Source organism: Amaranthus tricolor, chromosome 12 (genome assembly GCF_026212465.1).
Source record: "Amaranthus tricolor cultivar Red isolate AtriRed21 chromosome 12, ASM2621246v1, whole genome shotgun sequence".
Classification (NCBI taxonomy): Eukaryota; Viridiplantae; Streptophyta; class Magnoliopsida; order Caryophyllales; family Amaranthaceae; genus Amaranthus; species Amaranthus tricolor.
The window spans coordinates 12,894,724-12,907,601 of NC_080058.1; the positions used below are offsets into that span (position 1 = coordinate 12,894,724).

Genomic DNA, 12,878 nt, shown 5'->3' on the forward strand with positions numbered 1-12,878 from the left:
CTCAAGTATTTAAAGTGTCTCGCACTTCCTCGTTTCATTAACGAAACAATATTAAAATTTATTTATATACTAAAAAAATTTATGAATTGCACAAATTTCGACATTAGTTTTCAATAGTTGTTGCTAATGGAGAATTAATGGTAGGTACTCTTTTCTAAGTGCAGGGAGTGTTGTTGTAGGGTTAGAGGTAGTTATTTGATAATTAATTGTCTATAACATGATTATTATTAGGTGTAATTAATTGTCATTATTATTAGGTGTCTACGATATTTGATAGTTTGTTAATGTCTAAATATTTTGATTAATTTACTTATTTAATTTAGTTTTGAGAAACATCTGGTTAATCTTTATATTTATGGAGAATCATAGATTAGTTCAAGACTTTTACTTTTACTCTTTTAATAAGAATTTAATTCTCACGATCCGCAAAACAAAATTTCTTTCTCTCTTGCTTGTAGAGACTCTTCATTCTACCCCAAAGTCAAAATGATAAAACTTTCTATTTATCAAGTTCTCATACTATTTATTTAATTAGACGGAAAAAGTTTAGATGGTGGTGATACATGACACTTAAACTATGTTAGGAAAAGAATATAGGAGGGAAAAGGAAGTGGAAGCAGGAAAGTAAAGGAAGGACAAAAATGATAAGAAAATTTTTTCTTATTTGTTTGATTAAGAGGAAAAGAAATAGAAAGGTATGGAAAAATTATTTTCCTTCCAAATCCTATCATCATGAAGAGAAAGAATTTAGTGATCATTCAACAAAAATAAGTAAACTAATCCTTTTAAATTTCACCATTTTAAATCTCTTCTCTCTTAATTTTTTATCCAAAAGAAATTACATACCTCTAAAACTCTTCCTTTCCTTTTCTTTCAATTCTTCAATTCAAACAAAATATTAAACAATTGCCTTTTAATATATTATAATGATCATAGGTGATAGCCACAAGTGTTGAAGAAAGTACTTTCATCCACAATTAGGCTTTGATACAATGAGATTGAAACTCATTCTATTTCGTTGACAATTAAATTCAAGAATTTATACTATTTCAAAATTCATGTTTTATTTTTTTGAAAAACAAATATTACTTTTGAAATCAGTTGTTACCTAACTTCTCTTTCTTCAGCCTACTTTGTAATCCGAATAAAACAAATATTACATCAAAAGTGAAAATCAATTTGTGAGTAAAAGAGAATTTGAAAACCATCATCAACATAGACAATATTACAACACAAGTGACACAATCTTTGAGCAGACTGGAAAAAAAAGGATTACGTGAGAATCAAATATTAAATGAAAATTGAGTGCAAATATATTATATATTATACTATACACCACAAAACGGAAACATCAAGATGCCATGTATTAACCCAAATTATTTATTATACTATACACCACAAAATGGACTCAACATATGAATGAGGCAACTGGATGAGGGAGCCCAGGAGAGCTATTCAGTGTGCAATGTAATGGCTGACAATCACTACCCTCTACTCTTCACTCAGGGCTATCCTTTTCCTATTTCCTTTTTGTCCCCGACCCGGACCCCGACCCATACAAAATATTCATCAATCACAATTCACCATTTACAGTATTGAATAAGCTCTTATGACTTCAACAATTGGTGCCCTGCACAACGGGCACTTTCCTCCACCACGAACCAACTCATTTGCGCACTTCAAACAAGTGCACATGTGCCCACATCTGTCGACAACAAAATGAGTGTCAGATTCATACTATACTATGGCCATTCAAACCTCCCCGTTTTCAGTTGAATCCCATTCTAAGATTTGCTTAACAATTTCAGATAAACTGCATAAAAGTTTAACACAAGGTTATAGTTTTTTCACTGACCTGTACAATAGAGAATCAATATGGTTGTCACAACAAACACAACATGTCCCTTTCCTCACATGTCCCCATCTCGAACCATCCTCTGATGTCTCAACACCTAAACAAAAGATTAGTTAACCAGTTTGTCCATAATTACAAGGTAGCCCAGACGCAACGCTTTAGGGGTCCCAGCGAAAATACCTAAAACACAGGACCAACCTTTAACTCTGACAACCTTTATTTATTAAGTTAGTTAGTTTCTACCCCTTCTGTATTTGGATTCTTGGAAGGGGGAGAAATTGATGACCTTTTATCACAAAAGAAACAAAAGAGATATTATAAGAACCTTTTCCACCAGCAGATCGATTCAGAGCTGCAGAAACCTCTTGCCGAACAGAACGCTGCAACTCCACTTGCATGTCCATGCAAGCTTCTAACATCCTCTGCATGTTGTTCATACCTTGCTGCAGCCTGGCAACATCAGATCGCAAATCATTCATCATTTCCCACTCCTGTAAAAAGACAAGCAGTTATATCAAGTTAGATCCCTGTAAGTACTTGTTAAAACAGAATCCGATATTATGATTTTCCCAACCTTTATAGCAACCTCATCAATGATTGATTTAGCCATGTCTTTATAAGGTTTGTTGATGGGCAAAAAATATCATGCACTACACTAGCATGGTTGTTTATATCATCATTTAAGGTACGGTACTATTAGGATGTTTAAATTTGAACTCACTCACAAGAACAATGCAAAACCCTTTAATCACAAATATTAGAATAAATCAAAATATATATATATATGCACAAGGACAAATATAAAATTTGATAGAGCTAAAGCATATATGCAAAAAACTAGCCACCTCTACAGAGGTTCACTTCTATTTCTCTATACCCTTTTTCGTCTTTGAAGTCAACAATCAAGATCATACCCATGCATGCAGCTAACCCCTTCCTCAACTAATGAGTTCATACCACGACTTTGAAAACAATAGTTCCATGAAGACAACAAAATCATATGACTAATTACTATTGCGAACAAGTGGTTTACCAGCTCCGAACGATTCATCCCATGACGAGACCAATTAGCATGATGTAGATCCTGTTGCCAGATGGGAAGCGGCGGCGGTGCTGGTGGAGATGAAAGAACAAGAGGTCTATTGACTGTATCACTGACAGTTGGTTCTTCAAGCCGCTCTTGGTCATGCCGTGGAGTAGCAGAAGTGGGCAAGTTTCTGTGATGTTCCCAGTCAATCGGAGCACGACCTTGCCTTTCCACGTAAGACTGAATCAATTGGTCCAAGCTTTCACGAAAACCACTACGCAAGAGAGTTGAAACACTCCTCCTAAAAAAGGAACAAATATTCAAATCAAGTAGTTTGTAGCCAACCTAATCAAGCATATATACAAGAGGACAACATACCTGCCAAGCAGCTCACGAAGCTCCATACTGTACACATTATCATCGTCAGGAGGCTGAAATCTACTCGCTCGTCGAATTGGAATGCTACGTCGATTATGTGAAATATTAGCAGGCCCTCTTGCCCAATTCCCCAGTGATGCTCGAGAAGTATTGCCAGGCCAAGTTGGTTGACTAGGTAAACTAGTCCCTTCCTCCTCATGATTCCCATGAGCTCTCCGCTGCCAAGTATTCCCTGAAATTTCCTGCCAGTCACTAACCATATTAGGTTGTGTGTTTTCTCTCCATGGATCAAGCTCTGCAAAGTTCAACTGAGGCAAGTTTATTCGTTCATTTGCAGTGACCTGTTCGGGCCCATTCCCCCTCTGAATGGCTTCTTCTTCCCGAGTTATAACATCAGCAGACACATTAACAGCCACATTTATAGTGTTATTTGTAAATTCGTTAACCCCGTTAACCTGATTCCTAGACTGCAATTGTTCAGAATTCCAAAGTTGAACCTCCATTGGGATGTCATGCTCAGCCAAATTATTAGAAAAATCACTTCCTGGATCACTAGATGAGGTGTCAGAGTTGCTGCTTGCTTGACCATGCACAATAGTGTCTAGTCTAGAGCGAAAACCATCCCTGATATATACACATAGTAAAGGTTTGTCATTCACTTAAACCTTTTGGACAAAACCAAAAAATAATAGGAAATGCCTACGTAGACAAAAGTACATTCTATCACTGCACCAGTTGTTGAATTGGATTGACATAGATCATTATTCAAGATATATACCGAAAATTTGAAGCAATGTAGCCTAAATAAAAGGAAACCTAACACGGGTAAAAGAGGGCGAGAGATAGATCATAACTAACATTTGATTACAGGTATGGTTAAATAGAATCCTATGAAGTTTGCATAACACAAACAATTGTCCAAGAGAAAAATTACTCTCAATGCCTTGATACTAAAAATACCATTCAAATAATTGCACAATTCATTATGAAAATGAGCAAATCTCGTACAGAGTAAAATTCAATTGCAACAGTCATGTGCCACCGCCACCACTAGCTCAAAACTTGATCAAAAACGTAGTAAAGCCACTCTAGAGTAATCACTGCGCATATAATTGGACAAAATGATAAAATTGAACAATACCATATGTATATAAAGATAATTTGTAGCTCGAATCAGAAATCAAAATGTATATTGGCCAAGAGAAATCGTCATCTCAAGAAGAAAAAAATATTAAAAAGATTTAAGTAACTTACAGCACATGGCATGCATACAAATTCCAGCCTAACAATAATCTAGCTACCGAAAATACATATAATATAATGCACAACACTAAATGTTCAAATTCCATTAAAAAATCAAGTGATGCAGCAGATCCATACATCCAGTACAAAACATTTACTTTGATTGGGCTAGACTAGTAGATAAAAAATCAGCTTAAACAGCCCAATGATGGCCACAGAAAGATCAATGTTTCACAAGTTCACAATAAAAATAAAATGTAGTCAAAGCCAGTCAACAGTAATCATCCACCATGAAACAAGGATTCAACACCAATTAGCATTGCCCACAAGGATTCAAAACAAGTTAGCATTGCCCTTGATTAATGGAAAAATGCTCTTAGAAGGGTATGATCAAACATAATATCTGCGTTTCTTGCAAGTTACCAGACACCAAAAGAAGCCGTCATTCATTTTAACGGTGGAAAAAATGCAGCACAAAATGCTTAATTAGCAGCTATTTTATGCGGTATATAAAAAGGACAATAGTTTCAGATCAATAACACTTTCACATATCAGCTTTTAAATCCTTGCACATACAAAGTAATCAATAGCAAGAGTCCCAGAGCAAAGAGTTAAACTGTTGACAGAAATACCACACAAAATGAAAGATGAGCACACCTCAAACCAGTAACAGTGTTTCGTTGTCTCAACTGATCTAGTTCATTTGCAGCCACTGATGGTGGCCTTTCATCCTCGGCTGTTCTTTCCGTTCTTAAAAATCTACCTCTCAATAATGACTGAAATAATAAACATAAGATGTTAGTTATAAATAAATTCATCTGTGAAGCTAAGCTGCTGGCACCTGCTGCCGTAGATATTGTATTAAGAAGAATAAAATTGAAAATAGAAAACATAGTTTGAATAAACAGAAAATAGGTATCTCATCCTCAATCATTCAAGCACATAACAACAAAATGTACCTGCACAAAAGGCACGATTTCCACACTAATATGAATCTACAAGACACAAGAAAAAAGAGCATGATGGAGTCTGGCATCAAAACTCAAGTAAATTCCATTTCCTATACAACATGCAACATACACTCACAAAAATGGAAATTACAGAAAAGGCTGAAAAGAAGGCTTCAAGTACAATTATCTTTGGCACTTTTCCAGCAAAAGATAGTCTATCTTGGTATCACAAACATAATAGGTGGAGCTTCAAAAATCAAAAACCAAAACTTGATAGCAAGGAGGACAGAGGCATTTGGAATACTTATAACAGAGAAAGAACAACAATAGATTAATAGTCGATCTATGAGAGTCAGAGCTGCAAACCAGCTATAGCCTTTAACAATTTTCACATCATAAAAAGATGACTTATTAAATTCCATTCGATTTTCTCTTAGCTAGCATTTGGAATACTTATAAAAGAGATGAAATAACAATAGATTTCTTAGTGTTTCTTGTATCATGATATGACTATTAAACATTTACTCTAATTTCCCTCTCAACAAACGGGTTTCTTTTGTTCATATTCATTGTATCTTTTTGGTTTACCTTATTCCTATAGGAGCACTTTTTTCTTTTACTACGATTGTTTTCATCCCAGTGAGTTTGCTCCATTGACCAAAAACGCCCCAAGGATTAAAAAAAAAAAAAAGCAAATATTGGCTTAAAAAGATTAATGGTTGTTCATTTTATACATATAAATATTAAGACCCCACGCAAAATACCCTAAAAATGATCAGCTTCTCTTAAGAAAAGGGCCATGCACTACGTATTTGGTTCTTTTGATCAACAGTTAAGAGTTACACGATTACTCTCCATCTGCTATATCGCTTGCCAACAACTTGCTTGATGATATTTAAAGTTAAGGAAGCAAAGATAAGAGAAGGAAAAATAAAGTAAATAGTTTTCCAATATTTGTTTTGATGAAGTAAGGGGAAGGAAGCAAAAAAATTAGGAAAAATATGAAACATTGTTTTAATTTTTCATTCCTTATTGTCTAACCATCACTAAAGCCACCACCTAGTCCATCAACTACTACCGGCAGACATTTAAACTCACTATCACCTAAATGGCTCATTAACTCCATACAAGCTGGGGGAGAACAGCACGCATGGAATTGTTATGTAACCTGTTTGAGATTTGCCGTTATGTTAAATTTCGTCGTAATGGAGCATGAATTTTTGCGGTCAAAACGAGCGTGTAACTAACGATTATTCACTGTTACAATGTTATTTGTCATGAAGAGGTTATATACAATTTTCTTTTAACTTTTACCTAGGTGTAGTGGGAGAGCACTTATCAGTCATGAATGGTAAGTTGAAGAATGATAGGCGAGCACCTATCCAGATAAATTAACCACCCTAGACAACTTTTGATTGGAAAGCTTTCTTATGAACTAAACTCAGCTGTAAATATGATGAATGAATTCCATTAAGGCAGCAAACCACCTCTCCCTCACCAACACCCTCTTAACATGTGAGACAATGAACTTATGCGTAAACAAGATTGTTAAAATCGTACGATTTTATGATCCAAATACAGACTAACGATTTAAATCATGACTAAAATCGAAATCGATTAGAATTGCAAGTGGAACCGTTAGATTAGTACGATCGCAACTAGAATCGTATGATTCTACACGATTCTAAAAAAACTCCACAAAAATGCAAAATTGAGCCTTAGCCCACCCAAAATTGATCCTAATTGGTAACGTTTTTGCTTTTAATGATTAAATTGAGACTCTTGACCTTAATATGGTCGTTTTTTGAACAAAACATGTATGAGTTGGGATTCTTAGCATTTTATGAAAACTCTTGCTAGCTTAGAGTTGTTATTTGATCTAGATTATCAGTTGATGTTTGATTTCATTTGGTGTTATTGACTAATAAATTAATTAATTGTTTTTCATGATTGATTATTTCTACATTGTTGATTGTGAAAACTATTCGGTCTTTTCATTTGGTGTTATGAAATTATTATGGCTTTGAAAGTGTTACAATATAATGTGGCTTTGATAATCTACTTTGGTGTTGTTTAATTAACTAAGGATCATTGTTACTGCATCTACTTGGTACTATATCTAATTGGTGTATTACTTATTAATATATTGATTATATAATTAGTGTATGTCTTAATATATTTGTCAATTATTAAAAAGAAAAGACAAAAAATAAGAAGTATACATGTATTTTTCGAAACAAAGTATTTTAAATAACAAATGAAAATTACGTATTCTTTTACAATAAAAATGACTAAACATTATACATAAACAATTACAACTTAATATTTTGCATCATTTGATTCTACGATCCGGTATTGCAAGCTCTTTTCAATTTAAGTTAGAATCACGATTTTAACAACCTTGTGCATAAATACCCAGAAAATTGTTGTACACAAAGTGATTCCATAAATCAAGTAATCAAATGTAAAAGCTAGATATTGCAATCCAACTGCAGTCCAGCTATTTACTATTCCAACATATATCTTGAAATTTTTTGTTATCACTTAAACATGAAATAAAGAGAATAAACCTAAAGCAAAGACTCATAGAGCTCTTTGTATAAGATGCTGATAAAAAAAGGAAAAGTATGAGCCAAAGTGTCTCACTTAACATAAAATAATAATCACAAAAAAATAGGTTGATATATAAAGATGCATACATAAATAATTCACCTTATCAACAACCTTCTTTAACGAAAAATGGAGAAGAAAAGTTACATACTCCATTCTCTTCCTCCCTCCCTCTAAAATATTTACTACTCAATGGTTATACAAGCTACCATGTTGATTTATTGTCATGCATGGTAGCATAACATTTATTTAAAATTAAATCATCGGGAAAAAGGGTAGGCAACTGACCTGAATGCGATTACGATGAGCAAAATCCGAAACAGCCCGATGCTCTAATAAACCCTGAAGCTCCCTCTGTCTTTCACGTTCTATCCTCATTAGCAGGTCGATCAAAGCCTGGCGCCCACGAAACCTCAACATATCTCTTCGAACAAGGCCGACATGATCTTGACCTACCTCAGTACCTAATCCAGCATGTGGATCTTCCCTCCGTCCTCCACGTGCTCTTTGCTGACTCGCCATATGCACCCACTCTCTCACAAGTCTCACCCGTTCACGCTCGGTCTCACCAAGCCACTCTTCTCTAGGATTGTTATCCCTCCGTGGAGCATCAGAAGAGTGGTCATTTATGCCAGTCTCCACCCATCCGCGCACAATTTGCCTCACCCTCTCTCTCTCAACTTCACCAACATCAGGAGATTGCTCTCTGCTAGAGTGGGTATGATCCCCATTTTCACTGTGCGTTTCCATCTGACCATGAGACCAAGTTCCAAAATCAGGTTCACTCTCACTTACATCCTCTACACTGCCCTGATTTTCTCCCGCCCTGATTTCCGACATAGTTATGGTTGAGACATCAGTATTGCTGTCAACACTCCTGTCATGCCTAAGCCTCTCTCTGACTCGCTCTCTAGCACGGCTTAACACATGCTCATCATCTAACTCTCTCCACATTTGCAAGATGGAAGAAGCCCTAGTGTTGGGCCTTTCAACGGCTCCTTGTCTTCGTGAAGTAGGAGATTGAGATTCCCTTAGAAAAGAATAATCAAGCATGGAAACAGGATGTAAACCAGCAAGAGCCATCAACTCAGATTCCCGGTTCCGCCTCTCCATAGTGGTAATCATTTCTTGTGCTTGCCTAGCAGCCCAACGACTCAAAATCCTCGAGTGTCGTCTCCTAGCAGCAGATGACTCGGCTAGATAATCCCCTTCAAGATCAGAACTTCGCCTCCTGCGCACAAGCTGATCACCCTCCTCGTCTTCATCCTCCGTGTTACGAGTTGAGCTACACGAGGTGAAGGAAATACAATCATCCAAATGCCCACGCATAAGCTGCTCTAATCCACGCTCAAATTCAGCCCGAGCATCACTAGGGCTCTCAGACTTTTGCTGCAATGGCCGGACATCCGCCATCTCTAGCTAAACCAATCACACACACTGCAGCCAGACTAACACAACAACAACCTCCAACACCCTCTTTTCTTTAAACCCAAATTAAATTCAATTAACATTAATTAAGCAATTGAACTCTACAATTACGGAAACAACATTTGTGACCTGATTAACATTAAGAAAAACAAAACATCAAAAACCCAACTAAAAATGAAGCAAACATGGACCAAAATTACATTTATAAATAATTGAAAGAGCAAATGAAGACAAACGAAAAGCATAAAATAATGAATTGAAAAATGAAAAACGTACCTGGAAATCCCAACCCAAGTTGCTGTTAATATTAGAAAGAAACAGAAATCCCAAGAAAAGGGTAAGAAAAAATTGGAAAAAAGGGAAATCTTGAATTGATATAAGAGAGATTGGGTTGTAGAAATAGTGTTGTTTTTAGGATTAAACGAAGGAATTTTATGAATGATGGATAAAATCCAAGGGAGGACTGAGGAGAGAGAAGAAAGAGGAAGAAAAGACAGGTTTAGAGGAATTTATTTATTTATTTATAATTATAATTGCATGAAATTAATAAATAAAGTAGAGAAAGAAAAGAAATGATAATTCGAAATGGTAGTGTCGGAAGGATACCGCCGATCTCAAAGAACCAAAAAAGATTAGAGAGAAAGACAAATAAATGAAGAAGCCAAGCATGAAGCAATTACCAACTTACTACTCTACTAGCAAAGCATGACTAGCTACTTAATAAGTATCGGTAGGGATGGCAATTCGATCTGAATTTGGTACTAATTTGATCCGATTTGAAGAATTTTTATCCGAGCAAAGTTCGAGAAAAGAAATATCCGACTTCAAATCCAATTATATAGTTCGAGTTTGATTCAGAGACGAATTGAAATTGGACCACATAAAAAATCCAATACTCCAATCCAACTCCAACTCCAACTCCGACCCTACTCCAACTCCGACTCGACATCCGACACCAAATTTGAATATAAGCCTTTTTTATTTGAACATATTTGAAGTTCATATTAAAATGATTATAAATTTATTCAGATTATATTTGTGAACTCGACATACGAATCATAGATTAAATGTCAAATTCAAGTAAAAAGTTTAAGTTCAATTTGTGTTCATATTAACTCAAGTTCACAAAAACTTATGTTTTAATAAGAGTTGGTAATATTATAATACTCAAAATTCTAAATGCAATGTTTTTGTTTCATAATTGAATATTAAAAGAGAGATCGAGTGAATTATAGTCAAGGTTGTTAAAAGTGTAAATTTAACTTAAATCGAAACAACCCTTGGAATCGGATCGTCATATTGAATCGTAGAATCGATGATTCAAGAATTTTGCAAAAATAAAAAGTTGTAATTGCTTATGTATATTGTTTAGTCATTTTTGTTGTACACTTAAAATTTATTTAATATTTTAAAAATTTTGTTTTTATTCAAAAAATACATATATACTTTTTATTTGTTTCTTTTTTCTCTTATTTTTATGAATTGGCAAAAAGATATATACTAATGATATAATCAATAATTCAGTAAAACAAACACAGGAAGTAGATACAGTAATAATGATTCTTAATTAGTAAATTAAGCAATGTTATGTAAAGTGATTTTGTAATAGGTTTAACAAAGTTACATTATATTGTAACAAAGTTACATCCCTAATAATTTCATAACGATAAATGAAAAAACTCCCTAATTTTCACAATCTATAATTCAGAAATTATCAACTATGAGCACCAATTCAATCATTAATAAGTCAATTACACCAAATGAAACAAAACATCAACTGGTAATCTAGATAAAAAAAAAACAGCTCTAAGGTACCAAGAATTGTCATAAAATATCTAAAAGTCCTAACTACCACGCATGTTGTTCATGATATAGTCATATGATGGTCAAGTGTAACACCCTCATAATTAGGTTTAGTTTTCGAAATTGCTTTTAAAAGAAAAGGATGAGCCAAATCCTACTCATGAGAGTGTTACCGCCACATTTTATTTCTAAGAAAATAAGTGTAAGGCTTAACGACTGAGAAATAACTCAAAAACTTAAAATCAACTAAAAGGTCTTACAATTTAAGAAAAGATTTAAACGCAATCTATGTCTATATAAAACTTAAGTAACTGAAAGTAAAATTTAAACTCACACACGACTATAATAAAACTAAGTTTTCTAGGTGATCCTCACTCTACGATCCCCACGTAATCAATAACCTACAAAAATAAGAATACAAGAAAAAAAAAGGAAATACTCTCAAAATCAGGAAATTGAGTAATTTCAACTTCATCCGGTGAAAACAATTAAGTTTGAAATGAATGTTTTAAGAAATTAAATTATAATTGAGTTGAAAATAATTTTAAAATTTATATATAACTGAGTAAAAAAATCAATTTGTGGAAACAAAATAATATCATATTATATATTTTGTTGTATATATATGTTTATTTAGTTTATTATACTCTCAATCCTTTAAATTATGAATGCTTAGACGTTTGGCAATAAATCATCTCGCGTGGAACATACATTAGCCTATAATGACTTGTAATAACTTACGATAATGTTTTTATTGCTAATAAATCAAACAAAAAGGATTCATAAACTAGGAAAAATAATGTTGAAAATTCAACACATATACACAATTTCATTAATAATGATTACAAAAACACATTTTATTCATGAAATAAAACCACTACAACTTAATATTGCTTTTTAATCTTTTTCAATATTCTCTCAGTCTTTTCACTCTTACGCGCCTTATCAATTGCTTTTTTTCTCAAGTTATGTATCTCGTTTATAAGCTCTTCATTCTCTTTATTGAGCATAATAATGATGTCTTTTTTCCATTGGGTGCCCTCTGGATCAACCTCCTAAAGTAGGTACATCCCAATCCTTTATCATGGAAAAGTGAACAAGCAACATATTGATAACCAGGATCAAAGTCGCTCCAAGCACGACCATATTCAACTTCATGACCACAATGACAATGCTCTTCCATTGAAAGAGACTTTGACATATACTAATAAAATTACATAATAACATTAATTAAAATTACTAAATAATTCAATAAAAACCTTAAAAATAAACATAAAATATGAACATAAGTTATAACAAAATACCTCAACTTAACTTCAAAATAATTAATATATTATACCTTATCTTAACCTTCAAAACCAATTTGATTATTCTTTGTTGGAGTTTGGATAGAATGAAGCAATGTGGGTGTATTTATGGAACATAGAACAACATTTATTTTTTAAATTTACAACGGCTATTTTTATAAATAAAATAAAAGGTCAATAAGAGACAAAGGTTTTGTTAGTTGTTAGTAACAACGAACAGAGGCAGGCCTAGTACAAGGTCAAACCTTTTTTCGTTGTTAAGCGAACAAAGATTTGTC

General features: G+C 33.8%; 1 protein-coding gene across 1 annotated transcript; it reads right to left on the minus strand.

The window, feature by feature from the left end:
* Positions 1–1,219: 1,219 nt before the first annotated feature.
* On the minus strand, positions 1,220–10,168 carry LOC130796718 (uncharacterized). Its single transcript, XM_057659088.1, has 8 exons — positions 9,767–10,168; positions 8,351–9,619; positions 5,160–5,278; positions 3,261–3,884; positions 2,889–3,183; positions 2,181–2,346; positions 1,856–1,952; positions 1,220–1,705 (listed from the first exon to the last, which is right to left on the minus strand). The coding sequence occupies exons 2-8, from the start codon at positions 9,473–9,475 to the stop codon at positions 1,588–1,590; spliced, it is 2,544 nt and encodes an 847-aa protein (XP_057515071.1). The 5' UTR covers positions 9,476–9,619; positions 9,767–10,168; the 3' UTR covers positions 1,220–1,587.
* Between the last annotated feature and the right edge of the window lie 2,710 nt (positions 10,169–12,878).

Excerpts from the sequence above, each read along its gene's own strand:
- LOC130796718 (XM_057659088.1), bottom strand. The coding sequence starts at position 9,475 with ATGGCGGATGTCCGGCCATTGCAGCAAAAGTCTGAGAGCCCTAGTGAT. Across the intron at positions 3,885-5,159 it reads AACACTGTTACTGGTTTGAG|GGATGGTTTTCGCTCTAGAC; the intron begins GTGTGCTCATCT and ends TGTATATATCAG. Across the intron at positions 1,706-1,855 it reads ATTGATTCTCTATTGTACAG|ATGTGGGCACATGTGCACTT; the intron begins GTCAGTGAAAAA and ends TGTTGTCGACAG.